The sequence below is a fragment of the Rhipicephalus microplus genome, chromosome 8 (genome assembly GCF_043290135.1).
Source record: "Rhipicephalus microplus isolate Deutch F79 chromosome 8, USDA_Rmic, whole genome shotgun sequence".
Taxonomy (NCBI): domain Eukaryota; kingdom Metazoa; phylum Arthropoda; class Arachnida; order Ixodida; family Ixodidae; genus Rhipicephalus; species Rhipicephalus microplus.
Window position 1 is genome coordinate 20,615,458 of NC_134707.1, and position 26,745 is coordinate 20,642,202.

The 26,745-nt window shown below is 46.2% G+C and overlaps 2 protein-coding genes across 2 annotated transcripts; both read right to left on the bottom strand.

Annotated features, from left to right (window-relative positions):
- Positions 1 to 462: 462 nt before the first annotated feature.
- Positions 463 to 5,207, bottom strand: LOC142768411 (uncharacterized). Its single transcript, XM_075870381.1, has 2 exons — positions 4,478 to 5,207; positions 463 to 1,478 (listed from the first exon to the last, which is right to left on the bottom strand). Exons 1-2 carry the CDS (start codon positions 4,945 to 4,947, stop codon positions 1,022 to 1,024), a joined length of 927 nt encoding a protein of 308 aa, XP_075726496.1. The 5' UTR covers positions 4,948 to 5,207; the 3' UTR covers positions 463 to 1,021.
- Positions 5,208 to 6,541: 1,334 nt separating this feature from the next.
- On the bottom strand, positions 6,542 to 10,524 carry LOC142769394 (uncharacterized). The gene is made up of 4 exons (XM_075872612.1): positions 10,510 to 10,524; positions 7,621 to 7,846; positions 6,637 to 7,186; positions 6,542 to 6,545 (listed from the first exon to the last, which is right to left on the bottom strand). The coding sequence occupies exons 1-4, from the start codon at positions 10,522 to 10,524 to the stop codon at positions 6,542 to 6,544; spliced, it is 795 nt and encodes a 264-aa protein (XP_075728727.1).
- Between the last annotated feature and the right edge of the window lie 16,221 nt (positions 10,525 to 26,745).

Consider the following 26,745-nt stretch of genomic DNA (forward strand, 5'->3'; position numbering starts at 1 on the left):
TTGTCGAGCACATCTGGATATGCGTGATAGACCTACCTCCAGACAAATCTTTGTATTCATGGCTAATCACCTTTCATTAAGCAGCTCGCTTTCTCTGATAGCTAAGCATCTTTAAATCTGTGCATTCCCGGTTACGGAGGGACACTTAAATTTTGTTGAATATAATCTTGTTTCCAGAACGGTACGTTCAACATCAGGGTCGAGGGAATCACCGACAAAGGACAAGTTGAATGCGTATCATTTTACGTCTTCATCGAAGACTGAGCGAACATATCACCGGCCGGAGGCAGTGGCACTGTTCGTGTTCGTGAAATGTAATAGTGACAAGGTTTGCGTTAGTAGAAATTGCACATATTGCTGCCACTTACTGAATAAAAAAATTATGATCTGCTATTAACTGTTTTCCGTCTTTGCCGAAATATCACTTGTCGCCTTTGCAATCTGCTATTAAAAACACCCACAAAGTGTTTGCTCCATTTAATAAACACAGAATGTACTAAGTAGGTTGCAGAAAGCACTACAGTGTGAAAAGAAAAAGCTACTTTGCACTTACTTTATTGGAATAACTTGTTCCACCACACATTGCGCTCAAGGCAACGCATAAAGCAGATTTATCTTGTGTGATTGTTATAGCAATAAATTTTGTGCAACGGTTTGCACATCGCCAAGCTCGCCCACAACAAAAATGCCCATTATGTGACACGTTTCTTTAGCAAGTTCAATAAGGCATTCCAGATGCATGCAAAGGGCTAAAAGACGTGCCATAAATTACAATTACGAGCGTCCTCTTGAATCAATACAGCTGATGTTTCTGACGCACCTGAGTAAGGCTTCACAAACATACAATTGTAATCAATATTCCCAAATCAGGATGGGACAATATAATTTTTTTCTCGCCACAAAAGTACCATTTAAAACGCGCATACACTATTTGCAGTCTGACAACAAGCATCGCACAATAACCCAAAAGAAAACGAAAATGAAATCATCGAAGTATGAATAGCAGGACACCAGTGAATGGTCAGAGAGGAACGCACGACTCCTGGTAGTCCTTGTAAGAGTCGTTTCGACAATCGAACGCTGTCGCGAACTCCGGCATACTGACGAGTGGCCAGGTGCATCGCTCTTTGGGTTTGAGAGCATCTTGCCTCTCGGTTCCACACGCCATTAGACAGAAGCGTGTAAAGAACTGCCTCTGAACTTCCGGCCAGTGCTTGTCGTGGGCACCATCTCCACTGCGGCTGTCCTTCTTGAAGGCGTCCGTCATGGCGTCGTACGCGACCCTGGCGGCTCGAATCCAGGCGAACGTGCTGCTCTTGAAGGCCTCCGAGGTCTTCGGCTGCGGTATGCGGTACGGATGCCGGAGCACGTCTTCGTCGACTCGAGTTCGCAGACAGCCCAATCGCAGTGTGGCATCGAACAGCTTCGCGATGGTCCACCAGGAGTCATGCGACTGGTGCGGTGCACTGGCGTTCCATCTGGACGAAAGAAACAAAAAAAAGCTCATGAGACTTGCGCAGACGGTGATGTCAGATTTGATCAGAGAATCAGTCTGGAGCATACAATACACAAGTTGCTAGGGCAAGATCATCACGCCAGTCTCTCCATCTTTGATGTGCATAAACGTGCGTGAGACTGTGCCTAAAGTTCGTTATCTATAACAGAGTGCTATCGGTTTCAGCAAATTGCAGCTGATTTTGTGGGGAACCATATCAGCTACCATTATTTCGCTTGGTTTTGGGGGGTAAAAGAGCCATTGAATGTGTTGGAATGCGTCCTTCGTCGATAATACCTCGACTTAGCTGAACCATACCTCGCACGATTCTGGCCGAAACGGTGGAAACTTTGACAGTGACACGCCAGGCGTCGTGTAGAACAACGTGTGTGCATGCCGTCAAAAGGGGCTTTGACGTCCTCATCTGAGTTGGCAGGCATGACTAGGCTTCTGTAGGTATTGCCTGTATACTGTTTTTGCTGATCTGCAGTTGATATTGAAGTTCTTGCACTTGCTGGATGAGAGCGGCATGAGCTTCGGGGTAGGCCATGGAGGTACGATTTGTTCGGCTTCTGTGTCACCAGATATGGGATGCTGGGTTGACGAAGGACACATCCCAACAAGAAAACATAATTGTTCATTTGATCTATAGGAAAAAGTATCAAATCGAGCATACTAGCGCTACGCTCTTCAGAGGCAATGGAACAATGATGAAACCGAGCTTAGCAGCATGGGTTTCACGTAAGCCTCCGGTGAAGATGCGATGGCGCTGTCCCTTATCGGAAGCGCGTTGCGGTAGGTGGCTTTGTCACGCCAGGCTAACCAGTGACGAGACGGAGGCTGTGCAGGTTTGTGCGCAGTGGTCGCTACAAAGGTAAGGGCTAAGCGTGAACTGCGTCGGCGGACAACTAGGAGAATTAAAGTACCCGGCGAAATGCCTTGCATTGCTTGCAGTAACTCGGGCAGTAAACCAAGGAGACGTCATCGAGAAGTCTGGCAACAGTACTAAAACATTTTTCGTTCATTCAGGCATTTGCTACTATACTCGGTAAAGAGTACAATGCCTCAACAGAAGCTAGTAAACATACCACAAAGATCCCTCAAATCGCAACGTTAATCTGACAATTCGAAGTCCACTTTATTCTTCCGGAACGGATTTTTGCTATAGTCTCATTAGCAAATGTAGGACGTAGGCAAATATTCTTTATATCAAGCGCTAACATGTAAATTATCGAAGTGTTTGTTAGTTACGGCACAACATTAACCTTCCGCCTTGGTGCTGAAACGTTGACTCGAAGGACTCGAAATCAAATCCCACGTCAGCGGCAGCATTTCAATGATTGATTGATATGTGGAGTTTAACGTCCCAAAACCACTATATGATTATGAGAGATGCCGTGGCGGAGGGCTCCGGAAATTTCGACCACCTGGGGTTCTTTAACGTGCACCCAAATCTGAGCACACGGGCCTACAACATTTCCGCCTCCATCGGAAATGCAGCCGCCGCAGCCGGGATTCGAACCCGCGCCCTGCGGGTCAGCAGCCGAGTACCTTAGCCACTAGACCACCGCGGCGGGGCAGCATTTCAATGAAGGTTATATGCTAGAGGCTCGTGTACACACATATAGGTGCACACTAAGAAACTACAGCTTGTTCAAGTATCTGGAGATAGCCATTACTGCATGCCGCATAATCGTGCAGTGCAGAAGAAGTTGTTCTTGGGCTAGTTGGTGCTTGCTGAACATCATAAAACACAACGGACACACAGGATATCATGCCACAAGCAATACTAATAACTTTTATGGAACAGCATTGAATCCTGGCCGCGGCGGCCGCATTTTTGATGGAGGCGAAAATACTTGAGGCCCATGTTCTTAAATTTAAGTGCACGTTAAAGAACACCAGACGGTCGAAACTTCCGAACCCCTCCCCTACGGCGTCTCTAATAATGGTTTTGTGACGTTAAGCCCAAACAATAACATTCACCGAATGTTGACGACACATGGCAAATAAGTTCTAGCTGCGCAGGCGCGAGGTATCAAGAAATATGGTAGCAAGGGCATTATTTAGACGTATGTTGACTTGTTTGCCTCGGAACAAGTGTTTTTTTTTCAGTCTGTGTTGATGTGTACTCGTCGCCTAGCGACCCCTGTAGCCTGTCGCATCTAACTCTCGCACCTTCGTGGTTGGAACATATATTATTGCGATAGCAATTGCGTGGGCACTCTCGACGGGATTTCACCGCCGGCGTCGATTTCATGCATCGTATATGTATACGTATCTATATACACATATGAAAACGCAAGAAAAAAAATCCCCCCAAAAAAGGCCTTCGGTGCGCGGAATCGGACCTCCGCATCGTGAATGCAAGGCATTAACCATTGAGCCACCGAGAGGCACCTCCGCCAGAGATTTTAACGGCAAGCTATTTCTATCTACCACTTACCACTGTTATCGGGCATCTGGGGACTACCGTGCTTTCAGCATTATCAGCAAGATGGCGCAATTAGCGCGTGGCGGCTTTCATCTCTCACGCGTACTTTGGCCCGCGGAAAGGAGGGGAGTAACGATCCCTCGCGCGCCCTTATCTCCCAGTGGGGAGGACCATACGCCTTGAATGGCGTTTGGCTTGCACTGCAACGATTGTATTGTAATTAACAGGCGCAAGAAGGTCACTGAAAGTTTGCACAGCATCCGTTTGCGAAAATAGCGCACTTTTCCGACACAGTGAAGTAGCAACTGAGACGCTTACTCGCGTTCATATGTACCTGTGAGTACGTTTCGTGCGTTATTTGTGCGTGAGAAACGCGGGTCACAATTCGATCTACTTGCCATTCTGTTCGTAACCTTCCAATTTGTTCCTATCACTTCATTGCTTCGTCTTTGCGGCAAAGTTGTGACTTTTCGTGCTGTATTATGATCTCCAATCACGTTGTGGTTTTGGGACGTAAAATTGCCACAATCAATGCTGCCATCACTAACCTTGAATAAGGACCAACAACGTCAGCCAGTGCCTTGGCCATCGCAGCTCCAACCGTGCCGTAGAGAAAAGGCAGCGCTGAGGGTTCGTTGTAGAACACCGGGCTGTGAAGGTACGCCGCTGGTAAGAAGATCTTGTCGTACAGGACATCAAACACGGGCCACAGTTCCGCCCACAGTGAGGCCGCGCGTGCGGTCACCCAGTGCGGCGGATTGCGTAGGAGCCCCTCTCTTTGGGAAAGCGCGCGAAACAGGACGTACTTAGCGGGAAAACTGCTTTGCGTTCTCGCGGCCGACGATGACCGTAGTCCTATTTGAAGGTAAGTAGTGTTCGCGTTTGCGACGTCACCGGCAGATGGCGCCAGTGTCTCCAGCAACGTCTTGTTCACTCTTCCGTGCGCTTGTGATGCGGTCACTGCGTCAAACCATGCGGGTATGGTAAGTTGACGGACGCTGAGGAACACGGAGTTCATCAGCTGGCTGATCCTCGTGACCGGTTGCGTTATGGAGAGTTCACGCCAGACGTAATGCCAGTGCAGATGAAGGGCGTCGTTGACGGCGTCGAAGCAGATGTGCGTAATGTCGTGGCCATGAGTCGGGTAGAAGCGCCTCGCGAAGTCGTATCGAAGAGCCTGAAAGCAAGAAAAGTAAGACTGGCTTTGCCACGCGTGCTAATGCGTGCGCAAGAAAGCAAATCTGTTAAGCAGTTCTCTGTATCAGTATATCAGTATCGGTAATCGGTCATTCCTGCAACGCAGGAGGCGCCATGTAGCCGTGCTGCGAAGCTGTCACACAGGGATAAAACTGTGACGCATTTCGGTCTCTCAGTAGTCATGAACCAATGAATGCGTCTTCACGCTCTGCGACACTGACGTAAGCACTCGCGACATCACCGTCTCGTCCGTCATTTTGACCTTCCACTGCGCCGCCTAGAGTCACTGCATTGATCAAATACCATACCGCTTGGCATTCTGCATCGAATTTGTTGCACACGTTTGCTATCGCTTTGATATGCCATAATTTAAATCTTTGTAACGTTTTAACTGATACTGGAATTGATGTTTCCTTACAGCACATGTAACTAAGAATTCCCATTATTTCTCTGCAGCCAAAACCAAGTTCATCGCTTTGTAGTGAAAGAAATACGACCACAAATCACGTGAGTAAGCAAGCAGGCACCAGCGACAGTAGCAGCACCAGACTCGAGCTCGTGCTTGTCTAGATTTCAGGTCCTTGACGCCCGCCGCTCTTCGACGCTCTTTATCGTTTATTGAAGTTCCCTGACGTCCAGCGTCAATAAACGACGTCATATTTGGTGGAGTAGCTGGGCATTTTTTTTTAAACGTTGAGAGACTGTGTAAGAGTGTAAATATGAATTGGGCCCTGTAATCTTTGATGCAGCCAAATAGGTTGAAACGTACAATGTTGTATAGGCTGAAAGCTTGATGTATATTTGTTGGGAATATAAAATGCTTATCTCTACCGATGGCATTCGCTTCCAGAGTGAATTTTGTCTGGACTATTATCTTGCCAAGTTCAACTGCGTGGCAGAGTTAGTTATTCGGCATCGAGCTACGGACGTTGTTTAAGCAAATAAACTGAAGCCCATATAAACAAAGAAAACAGTACAATCTCGACATGAATTCCGCCTCCATTACAACTCGCGAGACCACACTCTTAAACTCGTTCCCAAAGAGTGATAGCGTTTAAAATGGTATCTACGGGCTAGCGCTAGTGGTTAGGTTTGTGTCTGGTTTGACTAAACATATCAAATGCTTTCGCATTCCAGATGTTAGCACACATGGAAGTTCTCGCGTACAAAAGTGCTGCTATGGCACGCTCCATCACAGGGCATCGGTGTGCCAAAGCGGGCTTACTCTTTGATCAGTACATATCAAGTGCGGGACAGTACAATGACCTTATATTGTGTCTGAAAAAGTTATCGCTTTTTCAAGTTTTTTTTCACGTGATCTTGTTCCAATTGCGCTTCTACCAATTACGTTCTCAGGGCTACCTCTGCACCATAATACACTTCATATTAAATACCTACAGCACAGATGAATTGGATTACCTGCGCGATAATGGTGATTGTGAGATACAAAGCGGTCGTTCGGAGTCGAATCTCGTTCAAATGTTTGAATAGTTTCCGGGTCTGCTCGTACCCGGTGAAGAGGTTTACGTCGGCGTCTGCGACCGGTAATCCTTGGTCGGCGAAAGAAGCGAAAGCCTGCCTCCAGACGCCAGATGGAAAGCCGGCGTCCTTCTTCAGTTCACCAGCGCCAATCCACACGCTACTCACGACGCCCTCGGAGAAGGTATCAACTTCGCCGTCCACATCAAGCACGTCGCGAGCAATGGCTGCGGCGTCCGGGTTTGAAGACACGTGACGAATGACGTCTATGACGTAGGGTTCGATGTCATTGTCCGCGGGTGGCACTCGCAGTACGCGCCGTATCGACGGAGTGTTGGCGAAGTGGAGGTACGTGTTGGAGTCGTCCTTCTTGCGCGTCACGAGCACTGCGCTGTGAAGACCTGTTGCAAACGAGATGTTTATTGCTCGCACCAGCGCTGTGCTCAAGGAATCGCTCTCCAAGAGAACTGACGTGTTGACGTGTTCCAGTACGGACGCAATGTCCGCTTGAAGTGTACTAGAGTCCGGCGCGTTCATGTACGTGCTGCAGTCTTCAAATAGGTGCTTGCCGATGTGAATGACTGCGCAGACAAGAGAAAAAAAGAGAGAATTATTTTTGCGTTGTTTCGACATATAAATTCGTTCAATAAATCTTCACACACAGAGAATGTTATTGTATACAAAACGTGAAAATTGTAGGGTGCATCTATCATCATAAAAGCGTTCCTCGTGCCATTGGAATAGTGTAGCCATTCAAAAAAATTTTTGCAGAGTTTATTTTTCGCCCTTTTGGCTGAAGTGATTTATTCCGAATCATGCAAACGTTATCTTGAAAATTTCGGGTTAGAATGTTTCTTCTTTTGACGCTCGGCCTGTTAATATTTGCGTACAACTTTCTATAGCCTCGATGCCCCCGCCAGTTTTCCAGTCTTGGAGGCTATGGTTTCAGCCTTACAGAATGCGACTACAACCTCACTGGCCACCTATACTGAACGCTCTTAAACGTTCGCCGAACCTGAAGCCATCGGTTCTCCTAAGACGTCCTCTCGAACGCTTTGAAGCCGGCGTACGAAGTGTTGCAGGAACGAGCGTAGGGAGTCCGGCAGGAAGCCCACGCCACGCCGTCGGCTTGTCCATCGGTTGCACACGTGACTGTACATGTCCACGCAAGGGTGCAGGTCTCGCTCCACCACGGACTGCAGGTAGTGCGTCGCGTCCAAGCACTGCTGTGACTGGCACTCCTGCGTTCACAATTTCACACTGCCGCTGTGGCATCTCTGAACAGTGCTGGAGCCACGAACGTAGTCCGCTGTAGCTGTTAGTGTTTGGAAAGTTGTTATATACGAGGAACTATAGTTGGAATATATGCCAGATTTCGCTCCGTAAGTTTAAGTGACCGGTTCGTTGACGAAAGGTATAACGTGAATTTGGATAAATTATTGATTGAATGATTAACTGAATCAATCAATCACTGAATCAATCAATTTCTATCGTGTAGTATAGATATAACAATCGGTTGTTATGAAGGCAGGATCTCCAAACAGTTTAAGTGACTGGGGCCGGGGTACGTTCTTGGACAAAGATGGTTATCTATGAACCACAAGGCAAATTAAATACACAAAATAATATTACATACAAACAAAGTTTAATGTTATTATGGCTTTGTTACAAACGAATGAAGAGCTATTTCCGTGTTATCTCGGTTGCTTTGTGCGAACAAGTTGCTCACATAAATAAAATGATGCTGATGATGCGATGCTATAAGGTGAAGTATTGCATTGTTTTCGGCATTATAAGGCAATGAAAATAACACATAGTTTGTGCTGATGCAGAGTACTCATAATGAAACAGTTTACGTAAAATGTAGTGAGTAAGGGGATATTTATGCGCATTTTTACATTCTGAATAACTAAGTTAGGGTAATAGTTGGAATACTGAAAAAATTGATTAGCTCTCTAACTGAAAAGAATACGCCACGTTCAGTTCAAGTGTCTTTGCTCCTGTGATCAGGTGATAATTTCAATTGGAAAGAAAAATTTCAGTCCAGGTGCGTTAGAACGAACACGTTGACTAACGGAAGTAAGTTTTGGAACTCTGTTACCTTATTTGGAATGTAGAAATAAATTTTCATAAATGTTCCAATTCTTTTGCAGTTCTTTCATCTCAATCTGCTATACAGTCGAATCCACTTAGAAAGATACCAGTTTTGAATACAAATCAATTAAAACAATAAGAAGGGGCTGAACCATGAATTTTCGTACGTTTTTTTATAAAATAAACGAAACCTGCTTATGGCAAAGTTTGCCCGCCGCCTTATTGATTATAAGAAAATATTCTGCTGGTTGGATGTTTGTTATGAAACGTAACTGGACGTGAGACCTTTGAAGAGAAATGAGAAAACGAGAAATTCAAGCTCCTGAACACCCGCCCACAACCTCAACGTCTCCAGCACCCCTTCGGACTCGCGGTAAGCTATATGGCATAGCGGTGTGACAATGAGGCTACAATTGATACGTGGGGTGTAACGTCCCAACACCACCATATGATTATGAGAGAAGCCGTAGTGGAAGGCTGCGGAAAATTCGACCACCTGGGGTTCTTCAACGTGCACCCAAATCTGAGCACACGAGCCTACAACATTTTCGCCTCCATCGAAAATGCAGCCGCCGCCACCGGGATTAGATCCCGCGACCTGCGGGTCAGTGGCCGAGTACCTTAGCCACTAGACCACCGCGGCGGGGCAATGCGGCCAAGTTGGCTTTTGAAATCCGCAACGGCACAGGGTGGTGGGGCTTGTACACGTGTTGACAAGCTGTTAGAGTAATAAAAACTGATTCGGCAATATTTCATTATCCAAAAATTCTATATCACTATATCGCTGTATATCACTATATCATACGACCATTTTATAGGAAATATCGGTTATAACAATAGAATTTTCATGACTCCTGAGTATTCTTCTGAGTGGGTTCGACTGCATTTTATTCTTAAAGGACACTAAAAGAAAGCACAGAAACATGACTGAGATTGTGGTTACACCAAGGCGTCACAATGTGTCGTTACCATCACCCGATAACCCGGTATTTTGTAAACCCCTTTGCGTATATCGGAATACCGGGCAGGCTGAAAAAAAATTTGCCCCGTTCCATGACGAATGTAATGTGTAACAACAGCGGAGCTGTGGTTCTCTTGTGTTTCTCTTGCGATTTTCTGATATGTTTTGCGATTTCGTGTGGGTATATGTGGGTGCCTTATTTTTTTTTGCATTATGAGGCATGAGAAAGACCGTGTATCAGCGCTTTCCACACTGCGGTGATTTTATGCCCTATTCACTGCCGAGTGGTGTTCCCCAGTATAACTTTTTGAGGCACACTACTTACGCGAGCACTTTCGTGGCCATTGGTGGTGCTATAGCACCACTAATGGTGGGGCTATAAACCACCAATAGTGGTGCTATAGCACCACCATAGCTATAGCACTATTGCTATAGCACCACCATTGGTGGTGCTATAGCACTACCAATGGCCACTAAAGTGCTCGCGTAAGTAGTGTGCTTCAAAAAGGTATATTGGGGAAACACCGCGAAAGTGCTAGCGTAAGTAGTGTGCGCCGCAGCAGTCGCCACTTCGGGCACGTGGGCCTCGCACTATAAGCTCCCCGCCTGCGCCGTGCCAACAATTCTCAAACGTGCAAGTATAACCAGCTGCAGCATATCAAAGCGTAATCAAATCGTGAACGTCTTCTGTCTTTTTACTAGGACGACATCTATGCGATTTCTATCTGGCTTTTTCGGGGATCACTGTTAGACGAGCTGAGTAGTTCCGAAGCATCATTCTTTTGTTTGTTTCCTAAAGGCCAGTAAGCCCAACAGCATGAATTGAATGAAAACGTACAACTAGATTACCTGGACGAATTTCATGAGCGCGGTCAATGCGACACGCGGATTGATTCAGAATCACTATCGACCGACACTGTTGAAGAGCACAAGGGGAGGTTCCCAGATTTAAATATTGGGTGAAATAGTACAGTCAGCCTTTAGTAACGTATGGTACATTGATGAAAAGACAGCGTGGCTACCGATTCGTCCGTGATCAAGTCCGTTGACCCTCAAATGTCGTCCAGCCTAGCCCTAGAACCACAGCGCTCTTATAAAAAAGCATTAGGGGACCCTTAAGCTTCGCCTTTAAAAGTTCAATGCGATAGCGAAATCCGGCCCCTAGTGCGCCCTTCAACCGCTAAGTACATACTTAATAATGTGTTTTGTTACATACACACAGACACACGCACCTAGTAGATCCTACCAGCGCAAGCGCGCTAATAGTACATACAGGTTTTTGATGAGTCACATTGCCTCCAAGATAAGCGCCGTGCGCTCGCTATTTCAGAGGTCGTAAAAAGTTTCATAATGCCTCACAGATAGCAGCACGTTATCTAGCGTTTGATGTTTGCTTGATCAACGCCTCTGGAAAGGCATGATGTGTTTTCCGCTAGATTGACATAGTTGTCCATTTTTAGAGCTATTTGAAAATTTTTGCGCGTTTTTAGCGGCAATGGCTGCCCCATCCCGGCCTTTTTCGACGTAGTTTGAGGCTTCCCAAATGTGCCTACAAATTGCCGAATGGGCTTGTTTTCGTCGTGACACCTGTCGAACGAAACGCCTTCAAGGGGCCGTGAAACACTTTTTCAAGTAGTCATGTAAAGAATTCACTAGAAGAGCTTATTTCCTCACGATCTCAACGCCGAAAAATTTTTAAAAATCTGTTCAGTGCTAGTAGAGTGACAAAGATTTGTCGCATGCTGCAATTGCGCTATCTGTTCTCTTGTCCCGACGAAAACACTCGAAGCTAAGCCGGAAGGGGTGACAGAGGCAAGGAAACTACCGCACCTCGTTATCTTGAGCACTTGTTTTTTCTCCGAATGCGCAGCTTTTTCAGCGTGATGGCGTGCGTAGGCGTAGAAAGTAGCGGCCTCTCGCGGCGCTCTCTGTAACTTGGTTTTTCGCTCACAGACGCACAGACGATTTTTCACTCACAACCAACAGGGCCGACGCCGACGGCGGGACTTCTGTGACACGAGCTCTCTAACGCTATCGCGTTGAAACCTCTAATGGTCTGCTTCTGTACAAGGGTGGCTCGGGAATTCGTGCATGTCAGATACTTTCTCCGTAACTATAGGGAAAATCTACGTGCCTGTGAACCGTCGGCAAGATGCTTCACACGATGTGTCAGCGCCACGACTACGAGGAGGAGAGCTGCCGCGCCGATGACGCTCAAGCTGAAGCAAAATGTGACGTTGACAACCTTGCGCTGGAAGGGAGTCATCGCAGCGTCGTACTCGGGCTCTGAAATAGCGGCAGGCATATTGCGTGAAGCATCTTAAAAGAAATAGTAAAAAGCAAAAACATCACTTTTTTAGAGAATACATTATTCTAATATTTTCAGATGTGAACGATGAATAATCGCTTCAAAATGGGCCATATTCACAGAAAGTTTTTGCAAGGAACTTCATGTGTTTCAAAACAGTATTATACACTGAATTATGTGGTTTATAGTGATTAATATTAATTAAATTGTAACTGGCTCTTGATCCACCAGTCATTCATGATCTGTCCTTATGTAAATAGAATAAAGTCTCTGTCTAGAAATGTAGCACATAGTTGTTTTCTGTAACGTCCAGTTCGAGCATAAAAACTATACCTTTACCTTTGCTCGCTGAAAACGGCACGTTAATTGATTTTTCGAACATGGTAATGACATCGGCAAAGTGATTATTGTATGAAGCTACGATTTTTGAGCAGGAGTTTGAATCTAATATAAGTGAACATGGGAGCTATTCTCGCGGTGTCCGATTCGTAGACATGTCCTATTCGGCCTCCACTGATTGAGTAAATCTGGCGAGCAGGACGCCGCATATTTCCGGTAGTTTTACCGCAGCGTCATTGTGACGCCATGCAGCTTTCACAGTTTTCCCCAAGGAATTTTGGACACAAATTTCTGAGGCCATGCATGAAGTGTGATCACGTTAGCCCTTGAATTAAGTTTAATGTGACCATCCACGTGACGTGTCTGAAAGGTCGTTACGCATTCCCTGCGTCGCTTTTCAGACCTCTTAACACGTTTATACGCACGTTCAGGCTTGTCAATTTTGTTGAAGATACCCCTTGCTGTATATTTCTTGCACTTAGACTTTTTACGCGTGAAATGTGCTGGTGGATTCGTTGCATCCACGTGGTCCAAAGGGCCATGACGTCACAGTTCACCACATTTCTGCGTAACTGAACGCACTTCGGCGAATCGGGCATGTCTACGGATTGGGTCCCGCGAGAACAGCTCCTCGTGTCTGAAGTTTGAGGAGAGGCCGGACTGTTGTAAGAAAAGTTCATGCAGAAAAGTAATGTATGTGCTGTTTGCTCATGCACCACCCTGCCTAAAGGTCGCACATAACATTAAAGGACAAGGAACCGGTTGCCTCGTAGGCTGAATCTCACCGATTGAAGGAGATGACAAAGCTAGTTCCTCGGACGACACCCTCCTTTCTTCTTTCGGAGACGAGCCGTCATCCGGTAATTGTTTCTCCACATGGTCCGCAGCTACGGAAGTCAAAAAAAAAGGCGCAATCGAAATTAAACCATTTTGAAGGCTTCTGAAGGCTTTTGAAGATTTTGATGGTGGCAGTGATGGCGGCAGGTGAGGTTGCGCTGGTAAAATGCGTATTTGTACGCGTCATCTTTTTATAAGAGATGGTCTTTGAATTATGGGCTTGTCGGCTGAAAGCCTGTATTATAGCAATGTGGTTTTTTATTAGGTCTGTTCTGAATTTTTATTGCAATTTTTTTGCCTAGATACAAGAACATGACTACCGTTTCTGCCTGTAGCAGCAGAGCTGTCTCTCCCGGCACGCAGTGTAACACTGTGGGGATGTGTATTACCCGCGAATGTCCTCGTTGAAATGCCAGGAAAGGCAACATTAATAAATATTATCTGGTGTTTAACGTTCCCAAACCACGATGTAACTATGAGGCACGCCGTAGTGGAAATCTCCCGAAATTCCAGCAATCTGGTATTCTTTACCTCACCCTCGGATCACACAGTACACGGTCTTCGGGCACTTTGCATCGACCGAATTGCCACGGCCCGGATCGAATCTGCGACCTTCCGGCCGGCTGTCAAGCGCCGTAGTCACCAGTAAGGAAAGAACTTACGCGTGCCATCGCGGAGGGCACTCAGCTCCCGCACTTCCAGGTGGCTGGACGACTCCATGGCTCCTGTAAGCGGCCGGATGATCTCGGAACCTGGCGCGACATCTGCAAGTGTGAATGGAACGAGAGAAGCACCCAACGTATAGTTTCCAGCTCACGTCTAATTCTCCTTCAAGCAAGGCCAACTCCGGCGATTTTTTTACCATGCCCGAATAATGTTGCTTTTATGTTTCTTAGATACTCTTCTCACGCGCCAGATAACTGAAATGATGAACAAATTCTAAAATAAGTTTTAAGAACCGAAAAACCACAATACCAAAACCGAAACCCAACCGAGTGCGCTTCTCCGTGTGACGTAAAAGATTTGCGTGACGCTGCTGGAACCTGCCTTAGCACATAATGCCCATCAGATGGCACTACCTGTCCACGTCGTTGCGGCTATCGGCTAATACCCGTGCCACACGGGCATAGAAAATGACATTCGGTGGCGAAGGCCTTCAGTTCCCGAATGACATTTTTTTCGGCGGCGCTGCTACACGTCCAAAGCGAATGACATTTGACTTGATGATGTCGATCGCAACACCTTCCAAGTGAGCATTGCGTGAATGGCAATTAAAAAATAAACAAGCGTTTACAAGGTTCATACATATCAGATAATCATTAAATGTAGAAATAAGCATATTACGCTGCCCTGAGTTTTAGTTTCTTGCTTTGTTTTACGACGTTGCAGCCGACCGTAGAAACCTAAGCCAACAATAGTCAGATCCACAGCGTAAATAGAAAATGGCGCCTGTCGCATCGTACCTGTCGCATCTCTCAGAAGATGTTCGCAGAGTTCATTTTTTCACGGCGGCACTCGTGTGTTTCTGTGCAAAGCATCGTGCTCAAGAGCGAATAATTCTGGAGCAGAGACGAGTTATTATGCGCCAGCTTCAGGACATTAAACTTCAATTAATTTCAAACCATTTCAAACTGATCTTCGTATAACGTTCAAAGCACTTTTTTAAGAGTTTAGTGCGGATAAAAGACGGGCATTTTTATTTTTAGCTGAATATGATTTCATTTATTTACGTTGAGATAAATCGCACTTCGCGAGTTGTGTCGTCGAGAGTAGGCATTTCTCAGTCAACTGAGTTCTAGCGAAGGCATTTGGTGGCGAATGGCATTCGGACGAATGCCATTTCGTTCGCCGGTGTGGCACCACGCGAATGGCAATAAATCTGAAGGCATTCGGGGGTAAATGCCATTTTCTCTGCCCGTGTGGCACGGGTATAAAACGCTTACGATGTTAGGGTGAATATATGGGGAATCATGTGTGACTCACAACGCAACACCACTTGGCACCTATCGCACGCCCACCAACACGGAAAAAAATGGCGTCGAGGCCACTGCACATGCGGGAAACCCAAACAGAGTGTGTTTTGCGTCGGGCATGCTATTTTTAAAATTTATCGGGAGCCCGGAAGTCTGCCCCAAAAGCTTTGCGTCCAACAAATGTGAAGGCACTTACTGAAAAGACGCCCCTCGGCCAATGCTAGCATGACCTAGAATAAAGGAAGTGTCCAAGGCGCCACAGACTCTATTCGGGTACTCTTAGCTCCTGCTTCACCCAAAGCGAACCGATGTAGAGGGCTTCTGGAGCCCCAACTTATAGGGCCCCTATTCGAAAACACCCTAATGAAGCAGAGAATATGCATGAACGTACCTGGGTCAGAGGGATCGCCAGGGGGATTCTCGGGTGGTGCGGCCATCTCCTTACTACTGGTTCTTTGCTTCTTCTGCTTCTTTTGCTTGATGATAATGATGATCATGATGATGATGATGGTGATGATTATGATGATCTCAGGATCACTGGCATTTACCCACTCGGGAGGATCGGCCATGAGTAAGGCGGATCATACATACTGAATTTATGATTATTATTTAGTAAGATTTCAAATAATTTTGAGATGAATTTTTGATGTAACGTTAATTATGAATAACTGTAACTTTAAGTCGCACTATATTGTTATTATTATTCAATGACGGTGACGTTGTTTTCATGATGTTGATGACGGTAGTGCTGTTGCCCAGTGCAACTTGAAGCGGGAACATTAGGGGGTAGGGTAACGCCACATGGTCTATAGGCCAAACTGAGAATAAAAATGTCTCTTCATACTTCTCTTAGCACTGACATTTCATACTATACGAATCTTGGCCTACCCTCCCCCGCCTCCCTTCCCCAATAGTGGGTAAATGTTTTCACCACAGGTGCATCATCATCCCCACCAACATCATACATGTTTTGTTTAATGTCCACGTGCCCTTGAACTAAATGTCGGCGTGAGTGACATATGATGCGAGGTTGTCAAGTGATCGCGAGCTGATCGATCAGTTCATATCTTTGCATTGTTCACGTGACTTGGTATAACAAAGCGACGTTCATGTGACAAAGTGCACTGTGTAATGGCCACACTGGATAGTGTCTTTGTCGGTAGGTAGTTGCTCCACGATAAAACTAACTGTACCATCAAAATAATAAAAAAAACCTTTTCTGGCTTAGCTGAGCTTCAAGCTTACTCAAAAATTGTGTGTATACCTGTTATTTGCAAGACAATGTACACTCACCTTGTAAAAGTGTCGTCAGTATCCCATTAAGACGAGATAGCATCGTATTCTGAACGAAACGTGAGAATTGGCTGCCCAGCATCGGTGTCAGCACGATGTGATACAAAAAAAAACAGGATCATGTTATGACGACACCGTCGGAAGGGCTCAAATTACGCCGTCGATTGGTTTAAATCGTACTGATCACGGAGGCAGTGCAAAACGCTGTAATGTACAGAAAGTTTGCAATTCTTCCAATCTTGGAGGCCGTGCAAAAGTACGCTAGGTGCACAGAACTTTCGAAAGGGCAGGTAAAATCAATATACAGACTGAGAAGAAAAACATTATTTTTTCTTCTTTAAGTATTTGAATGAGAACAATTCTTTAGCGAACTAAAGCAATTTAGGATCTGTCTGTCTGTTTTCACCTGGACGTTGTGGTGGTGCTTCACTTAACTTGTTTCAGGTGCAAAATTAACATGAGAGAGCCCGAGTGTATGACGAAACTATCCACAAGCCACGTACGTCTTTTAGCACCTATATACCAGTCACTTGCAGCACATACCCGCCTAACAAGACCCGTCTTGTTATAGATATGTACCGAAGGTGATCCGCACTGTAAATCAACCATGGAACACCGACAACAGACTGAAAATATTTACGTAAAACGCTGTGAATATTGTGTAGCAGAAAATCCTGTGCCGACATTTACAGCATTGTAAATTTTGATGGAAGACAGGAACAGAAATCGAACCTCTCGCCAGAATTGAACCCGTGCATTCTTCTTTAACGTTTTACTCCAGAGCCATGCAAGTGCTCGAAAAGTTTTCGAAAAGAGACCCTACACAGACGCCATGCCGAGACGATGCCAGTGATGGTTGCGATGTTTGCTGCACGCATATGAAAACACATGCACGTAAAGTGGCGCAGAAGTTCGGCTTTCTTGGTGTAGGACAGTGATTATGCAGAATGCTTAAGAAGTACCAGACGATGACAACTCGTGAAAAGCACTCATCCGTGCTCCGTTGTCATGTCAAGGGCTTTGCATTGACATTATATCAACATAAACGCGCATAGAAATCACAAAGACGGACGGGGAGCAAAATAACTGTCAGTATTAAAGGCACCATAGATGCGTCTTTTTGACAGAAAAAAAAAGTCGTGATCTCACTTTGATGAAGCAGCACCCTTGGCACGCGATTGAGAATTGAAGAGTAATTAGCCCATCTGGTAAATCCTCATTTCAACAAAAATAACTTGAACCAACTCATTTATTTAATATGTTGCTTAAAAAGTGAAGGATCGAGATAAAATCGGAACCATAGGGAATGTTACTGCATTGTTTGTTTGTTCGCGCTGTTTCAGCATATGTACTCAAACATCCTAACCAGGCTGAAAATTTGCTGTGAAATTCTCTGTATTTCGACCATATTCAACGATCATACGAAAAACGCTAAAAGTAAAATAAAACTTCATCTTGTCAAGTACATTACAGCCAGATTCGCCAGGAACCGCTGCTTGATGACGCCGTGTTAGGCCTAATCTAACTCTGCGTCCTTAACGCTTGGCAAGTGCGTCTCGCAGTTATTCAGGGCGCCGCAGTCGCACTTGTAGTCGCCGCGATCGGCACATCCGTACGCGAGGTAGAACTCGGGCATGACGCGCGACATGTCTCGGCACTTGTCGGTGCCGTGGGGGTCTCCGCAGCCGGAAGCGCACAACGCGAGGAGCAGCAGCCTGCGACGAGTGTGAGTGCCGAGGCGTCGTGAGGTCACGTGATCGTTGTCGGTCATTGCAAGGGCGATGGCTGCCGCCCAACGACCTCCCATCAAGGACTTGATGTCATCTGGGAACGCGCGCTTGGTAACTTATACCCCTGTCACACGGCCACCACCAAACTCCGTTGAACACCATCAACGCAAATCTCCCCTAGGCGGTTAGATGGAGAAGGAGTTGTGGCAGTGTCACACGGCAATGACAAGGTTGTAAAAGTTGCCGCGAGGGAACTCAGCTGGCGCTGTCTGATTTTCGGAAAAGTATTCTAATTTCATCTCTATTGATTTTTTGTGAATCCTCGTTATGCGGTTTTTACAAAAAAACACTATTAAGTAGGTATGCTACTATGAAACCAATAAAATAATTTCAAATAAAAACGCATTTGCTAAATGTAGTCATGCTGCTTGTGACGCTGGCCACATTGTGCTTTTACTTGTTTTGTTGCTTGTGTACATGCCCGGTACGATAGTTTTTCTGCTTCCTTTCCTCGTGAGCGCACATTTTGTGTTCTTCAGCCATGAATGACACAGTGGACGAAGTGAAGAAGTGGTGCAATATTGCGCTGGTAATGACGTTGATCGGCTGGCGCAGGCCAGCCCGACTCGCGAGGCACGGTGTGTAGGGCATCGGTGCTGAGAGTAAATGAACTCTGGTGGGCGTAAATATATGTAAACAAACACGCGTTGCGAATGAGTACTACAACAAAAGAACGTTCAATATTGACGAAATGTATCATTCTTTCACTGTGTCCACTTTAGTGCTCGAAATTTTTCTCTGACCTCTACACTGCTGGGGACGACAGTACCTCGTTTCGCTGCGAAGGGAGATCGATGAACGTCCTTTGCGAAATGCTCCGTTTGCCTTCGTTTGCATAAGGGTGGCCGTGTGACACGGACCGCATCTTCGTTGTCGTAAGGACGAAGGAGTTAAACGGTCGTCGTGGGCGCCCGTGTGACAGGGGTATTAAAGGGATACTAAATAAAAAAAGTCATATTCTCATTGCAAAGGCAAAGCAATGAATTTGATAACAACAAATTGTATTGCCATACGATGCAAGGCTGGTAGTTAACTTAACAAGCAGTTAAGTTAAGCTTAACAAGCAGGAGTTAAGGATATCATTGGTGAAATCAAGAAGAAATGGACAAAGGCTGCTGGGCACATAGCGTGAATGCAGGATGATTTCTGTCCTCTAATGATAACTGATAAGATTACAACAGAAGGCTAACGCGCAAAATGGAGACAGAAAGTCAGGTGGGCAGATGAGATTAACGTGGTAGAGGCCTTTGCCGTGCGGTTGGTGCTGTCAGGCTGGTGATGATGATACTAAAGAAAAGAAAATGTTTATGGGGGAGGGTGTACAGGTTTATTTTGCCACCACTTGGCTATAGGCTACTGCCCAGAACCACGAAATAGGGACAGGATAAACAGAGATGAGAAATCATTTCCTCTTAATTGCAGGCAGAGCACGGAAGGTAAGTCGCTAAATTTGATTTATGCAAGTAAAATTATGGAATAGAATTAATTAACGTAATTTTGGTATTCCAGCTTTCACCAGGTTAGTGCTCGAGGCGTGCAGCAGGATATGGGTGGCCCATGTTTCGGTATCTTAAATCAAACTTGGGAACGCACTGTTGAACTCTGTAGAAAAGTGTTATTCTTATCGCCAGGTTATTGCAGGAAATATCATAATTTATAAAATTAGGTATTATTATGGCGCATCTTCGCGCAACGCAAGCAGGTGCCACATGACGTAAAAATGAGTAGTGTATTAAATTTCGCGCGAATTTTTTTTGTGAAAGCTCTGGGCTGATTGCGCCAATAAGTGTATGGTGTCAAGGAATATTTTTAAAGGGGGAGGGGGGATGACCATAACATTCTCAATATGCAATTCTTTAAATTATCGTCGAGATATTAGGATACAAAGTCCTAGCCGATCTAGCAGAGCTGATATGTGCCATTGTGGTGAGAATACGAACAGAGGGACCGGATCATCCTGGAGTGGCTTTGTTCCCAGGGATTTAGGTTTTGTGCAGTTGTAAACCTATACAACGCAACAGTATCATGATCATTTATCTCACAAAGCATTTTTCTTGACACCATATTTGTGCAGTTAGTTAGAACTCTCCTATTTGAACCACTTTAAGCAAATATATGTGAATTACAGATGGCAGCGAGACTCAAATTTCTCACGTCTAGCTGCACGGAAGTCAGCATATAAGCTGAACAAAGATAAATCGCTGCGGAAGCTTGGAAATTTCTGCGAACGCGACATCAAAGGCATAGCTGGACCTTCTGTTATTCTGCGGTTGAATTTTCCGCGTATCGGCTGTCATTTCGAGCATGAATAGCAGTGATACGACATAACTGAAAGACTGGTAACACATAAAAATGAGTTAGAGCCTGACAAAAACATCACGAGCTTCGCAGTTTCATAGCTGCCCACGAGATGGAGCTGGTTGGTTTTTTTCTCGCGTGAGCTCTACGGGAACGAAGTAAACGCACAGTTCGGGCGCCCACCTGACAATATCTGCAACTCACAACGCAATCTTAGAGCTCTAAAGCTTTTAGTCTTACGCATAGCTGGTTTCGCCAAAAAACCAAAAAGCGCATATTGCTATCTCTGGACCGAGCAGAAGCTGTGCAGAGAGCGTGCCATGATACCGACGATCAGGCATAGCTTGCCTGTCCCAACATGGGAGGGGCCCACTGCTTGCTAGTCGCGTCTCTCAGGACCCTAAGTTATAAATGTTTGACCAACCAACCCATCTAGCTCTCAATTCTTAGCTAATTACAATTAGTTGGCGTCATTGTTGCCTCCATGAATGGTTCACACCTACCAAGGTGACTCACAGTACTGTTCTTAGTAAGGATAGTGCCGAAAGAAAAAAAAATCTAAAGGGTGTGAACGCAACCACTAAAACACAACTGATGATACGAAACGTGGGGGAATCGTTGACATACATGTAGAATTTATTCAGTGAGCGGAGAGTAAGCACTTCAAAGGAATTGCATGCCGCAGACAAGTAACGTCACGAGCGTAATTTTCCGGACGCTTTATTTAAGTTCTGCAGAGTAGTTAAGTCCACGTAGCTGTTAAGCCAACATCATTGTTTTTATCTGTTCGACAACTGAAAATAGTGGTATTTACGCAATGACCAGCATTATAGGGATGTGCTTTTATAACGGAGTGGCACGGTAAATCATTTCACTTGAAGAAGTTTACTACCTACGTAAGAATTGCTTAATCCAGTGAATGAAATGATTAATAAAACTGCATATAACGAACGCATAACGCCGCCGTTTCGGATCTATGACCACTTGACAAGCAGCTGTGGCTACTGCCGACGCCGTGTTAGGGTAGAAGAGGATCCAAATCCGTAACACTTCGCAGGTGCGTCTCGCAGTTGTTCAAGGCACTGCAGTAGCACTATAGTAGTCTGCGTCCTGGGCACAGCCGTACGCGTCTAGGAATTCCGGCATGACGCGGGACATGTCCCGGCACTGATCGGCATCGTCCGGGTCTCCACAACTGGAAGCGCAGAATGCTAGGAAGAGCAGCCTTCGACGGGCACGAACGTCGAAGTGCCGGGACGTAACGGCATCCTCATCGGTCATGGCCAGGACTGTGGCCACTGCCCAACGACTCCCCATCAAGGACTTGATGGCGTCTGTAAACGCACGACTTGTAAACTAGAGGGACACTTAAAAAAATCAGTGAATGGTATTCTGAAGGCGCTGCGTTAGAGTGCCTCGAGCGTGTAACGGAGGCGAACAAGAGCATCTAGGCACGTTAGACACGAGCGCAATCTGGCAGTTATCTTTGAAAACGAAGGCGAGCGCGACCGTGGATAAATATGCGCGCCAGTCACGGAGGTTATAAGGTGTAGAATGCAAAGCAACGGGCAGGTGGCACGGCCGTGCCGTCGTAGCAAAGCGTTGGAAACACCTTCTTGAGCACCGGTTAGGTCCGGATATCGTGAGCTATTCATTCATGATGTTCTGTGTCTGTCTTGAGCATCGCGTTGCACTGTCAGCGCAGCGCGTTAAACGCTACAGTCCTTAGAGTTACTTGTGTGTGCCTCTTCTAGCATAAAGGCAGACATACAAAACTAGACATGTTGTTATGGCGCCTCAGATATGCGCAATATTTGCTTTTTTAATGGACAATCGCACAACTATGAACGCTAAATTTTGAGCAATATTGGTGGGTGCTGCGGATGGGGTTGGCCGTTTGGTGCCGTTTGAGGTATCGTTAGGGCGGACAAACATACAAATGTACAGATAGACAGACCAAAATTTTTTCGTCGAAGGTACCCAAGAAAGACTATCATCTTTAAAATTCAGCCACTTCTACTTCGCGAACATGGTCTAAACAGCGAAGCTCAGCCTTCCTTTGAATTCTTCCGTTCGTTTGCACCTGGATCGGCGATGACATGCTCGTTCTAGCGTAAGCTCTCACTGACGCTTAAATAGGGTGGATTCTTAAATAGGGTGGAAATAGGGTGGATTTAGAACGCGCTAACGCCTGAACACTTACATTGACACCCTCCACTGCGTCTCACTGTCAACCCCTTTTGGCACGTTTCTCGAAGGTGCACTCCTGGACAGCTTCTGCGCTCGCCCTCGCCTCTCGGAGCAATACTCTCCTCTCTCAGCACGGCCCATGCAGTATTCCCCTTCTCACCAAGGCTCACTCTGGCCTCATTAGAAGGCCACGTGATCAGTTCTACGCCAATCCCGCACGTGAAAGCCTCGACTTAGGACTGCTTCGCTGTTAACAATGGTACCAGCCAGTTACACGCCGCGAAAATGGTCGGACAGCGACCGCTTTCGCCAAGCATTACGTATCACTCTTCGTCGGCAAAGTTTTCCCCAAGGATTTCAATCATTATATCTTTGTGTTACAAGGGGACTTATGGCAGATCTATGGCAGCGTACCAGTGCAGTCGTTGCCCGTTCCGCCCTTCTATACTTGCCCAAGACACGTGCTACTGCCACAGAGTAACACCTGCTATAACTTAACACGTGTGGATCCTCACCACTGCATTCTGTTTATGTATAGAAGTCTTCCTTGGTTAGATCAATTGAGGTAATGCTTATACAAGAGGCTCCCATTGGCTCCCGTTGTTGTGATTTTCACTGCCTCGATGCTCTCGTGGGTTGCCTTACTGGTGCTAGTACCGATAACTGTGCAATTAGCAAGTGAAGGTTCACAACCACAGGTCCTGAAATGTTGATTAAGAAGACCAACTGCTGTTGTTCATAAATAGGACTTCGCGGACATTGTAACTCTGCTGATACTATAAAAGCTGGTCATTTTACTGAGCTTTGTACCTTCGCTTAATAATTGCATTATCAATGGTACTAGCAACAGTAAGACAACCTGCGAGATCATCGAGGCAGTGACAATCGCAAAAGTGGGAGCCTCTCATACCAGCAAAGAATCCGTTGACCTAACAAAAAAAAGTGTGCATTCTTAAACAGAATGTACTGGCGCTCCTGCACGCGTTTCAATGTATAGCCTTCCAGGTGCTCTATCGCATTTGCTCCCATCTTATAGCGAACGTTGAATTGAACTTCACTTTGTCAGCCCAGCCAGGACTGTCGGCGACTACGCGCATGCCTGAAAATATACGTTCCGCTTCTGCTGAATAAACATTCTGCTAAAAAGTAAGCACACAGTGCCGTCGTTTCTTTCCCTAATTGCACGTGTCTTTTTCTTGCGCCACAAGTTTCACGGCATATGTTGTACGCGACAAATGCATGGGCATATATATTCCAGCATCACCGTGTAAAGCTGTGTGTGGTCCAGATGAGACGATTGCCGAAACGTTGAAGCTTTGGATTTCTTAAATCGGCGAAACCATAGACAATAAAAAGAACTTAGGTATTGCCACACGCAGTTCCTATTTTAACTTTTGTTTCAATCGGTTTTAGCCTACAAATCCTGTCAGGACTGCTTAGCGCAAACTGCGCCTCGTTGTCTGAAAAGGTTCGCGATTACTTTAGATTGTTCTGACTGCGCGGAAGACGGGAACATTCGAAATTATTTCAGAGCTTGTGCGACGACCAATGATAAGACTGGTGTATTTGACGGCGCATGTATAAATTCCGACGCGCTTCACAGCTTTTCAGTTGACCGATGGTCGACGCTCCGTTCCCCGCTATCGGCGCCAGTGTGTAGCGCTGTAATCTAACCGTCCGTTTACCAGCCACAAGTTCCGCCAAATAAGCAGTTTCATCTTGGACTTACAGTATGCTGCCTTTGTCGACGTCACGACTCCATGACAGTCTGATTCAAGTTGTCATGGCAGGAGCCTCCAGCGCACAACCTGCGGACCTCTCGAATTGGCAGGCCGCACATGACCTCGTGCTATATTCATGAAGCGTTTCTAATAAGCCTACACAGACATCACTAGCCTCAATCCATTCTTCCGTGACGCCAAAGTCTTTTGATAAGCTGCGCATATATGAAACTTAAGAAAAGACTTTCAAGTGGCGATGTTCATTGTGCAGGCGCTTGCAGGAGACGTACGCCATCTTCAGCGAACTACAACGGCGGGCTTAATGGCTAAGGCGCCTTGGTGTGTTCCGGTGGGATTTGATGAAGGTATGTATGAGGCTAATTTGCGACCACTAGCTTGTAGCCCCGAAGCATAGACTCCTTTTACACAACACTCACCTTCAGAGAGAGTCTTGTTAAGGCTTCTTCTCAAAGACTGGCCAAAGCACGACTGCACATAGTCCGCCATGCTGGAACCTTTGACGGTGATGCTCGACTCTAACGGGGCGGGGCCGTGGTGGTACGCCGCTGCCCTGTCGTATATGGCACGCAAGATGAGGTAGCGAATCGTGAACAAGCCTACGTCCACTTCAGCCACGTGTAAAGACAAGAGGCCCTCCGAGGCCACCATGGCTGGTGGTATAGCGAACTTCCCCTCGCGCCTTTGGCCGTAACCGATTTGACCCATGACGAAGTCACGGCTCTCCGCGAACACTTTGTCCCTGTCGACGGTGCCAACCTGGGCAGCTATAACGGCCGCCATGTTGGGCAGGAAGGCCTCACTCATATTTCTCCGATGAGAGTCGGGAAGGTTGGGCATGACGTAGGTCGGTTCACCTGGGGACAAAATGTAAGTACTGTACTGTGTGCGAAAGACTCTGAATCACTATGGAACAACGAAGAACAAGCGCTGATAGGCGAATTAAACAAGTGATATCAAAATAGCAATGCTGTATCAATGTGATAGCGAAAAAAAATAAAATATCACGTGAAGAGCGACATGAAACACGATACTTTCAGCACGCCGCTGCAGGTACACATAAAAGCAACAAGTACACTCAAGTGCTGTGTACACGAGCTGTTTCACTTGTGGACGTTTGTACGTGATGGCGGTTGCTTGTTTCACAATGAATTAATTCGCCCAAAAGAGCTATTTAAGAAATTCTGAGTCACAGTGGCCACTCAGACGCTTCATCCACCGTGCAGAGCAAAAATATACAGACACCAATGCCGTAATAATACCAAACGTTGTCATACCACGCAGTAGGTGCTTGAGATGTGATTCAAACATGAATATGAGTTTGTAGCTAACGCGAGGTGTCAGACAAAGGAAGCGCCAGCATCCACAACCACACGCTCAAACACTCCATATTGCCACACACGTTCCTGTCTTTCCATTTTAATGTTAATGCCCATTCAACGTGCAACTTATACATGCGCGAACCGAGCCAGAATGTCTGGGAACCATCTAGATACTTCTCGAACCGTCCGATATGACCACATGCGCAATACGAAGACTACATAGGTTGCCTAGAACTTACGCGGCCGCTGGCGATAGCACTGGAAACTTCGATGGCACATGTATAAATGCTGACACGATTCACCAGTTGGCTGATTAGTCTGTTCACCGCAAACAGTACACAGTATGCATTGCTTTAGTTTGACTTTTCCTTTCCCAGCAGAAGTTTGGTCGATCGCACGGAGAGGTCTCTCCGTGAACGTCACGACCCCGTGACCGCATGATTCGGAGGTTAGCTAGATGAAATCTATCCTCACGAATGCCGTGTCACCGCTTGCGTCGCTTTAGGGCAGAACACTACATTACCACACATGCTCTAAGAGTGCGGGTCATTTGGCCCGACTTGAACAAAACAAGTGAACAAAACGTTTATTTGATGTTCTGCAAGAGAAAATCGGTGAACTGTATTCTGAAAGCGCTGCGTTAGAGAGTCTCGACCCGTGCCGCGAAGGCGAACGAGCGCATCGAGGCACGTCAGACACGAGCGCCATCTGGCAGTTATCTTCGAAAACGAAGGAAGGTGTGAGCGCCAGCGGAGAAAGATGCGCGCATGTTTCGGAGGCCATAAGGAGTAGAATACAAAGCGACGGGCAGGTGCCACCACCGTGTCGTCTTAGGAAAGCGTTATAAACACTTGCCTTTTTCAGCATCGCGCTGAACTGTCAGTGCAGTGCGATAAACGCTACGGTCTTTAGAAGTACTTGTGTGTGCCTTCTCTAGTATAAATGCACACACACAAAATGTCGACGTGTTGTTATGGTGCCTCAGATATGCCCAAT

Coding starts and splice junctions, on each gene's coding strand:
- LOC142768411 (XM_075870381.1), bottom strand. CDS start 4,947: ATGAACTCCGTGTTCCTCAGCGTCCGTCAACTTACCATACCCGCATGG. Junction 1,479..4,477: donor GTTGTTGGTCCTTATTCAAG/GTTAGTGATGGC, acceptor TCTTTCGTCCAG/ATGGAACGCCAGTGCACCGC.
- LOC142769394 (XM_075872612.1), bottom strand. Junction 7,187..7,620: donor AGGAGAACCGATGGCTTCAG/GTTCGGCGAACG, acceptor TTGTCTGCGCAG/TCATTCACATCGGCAAGCAC.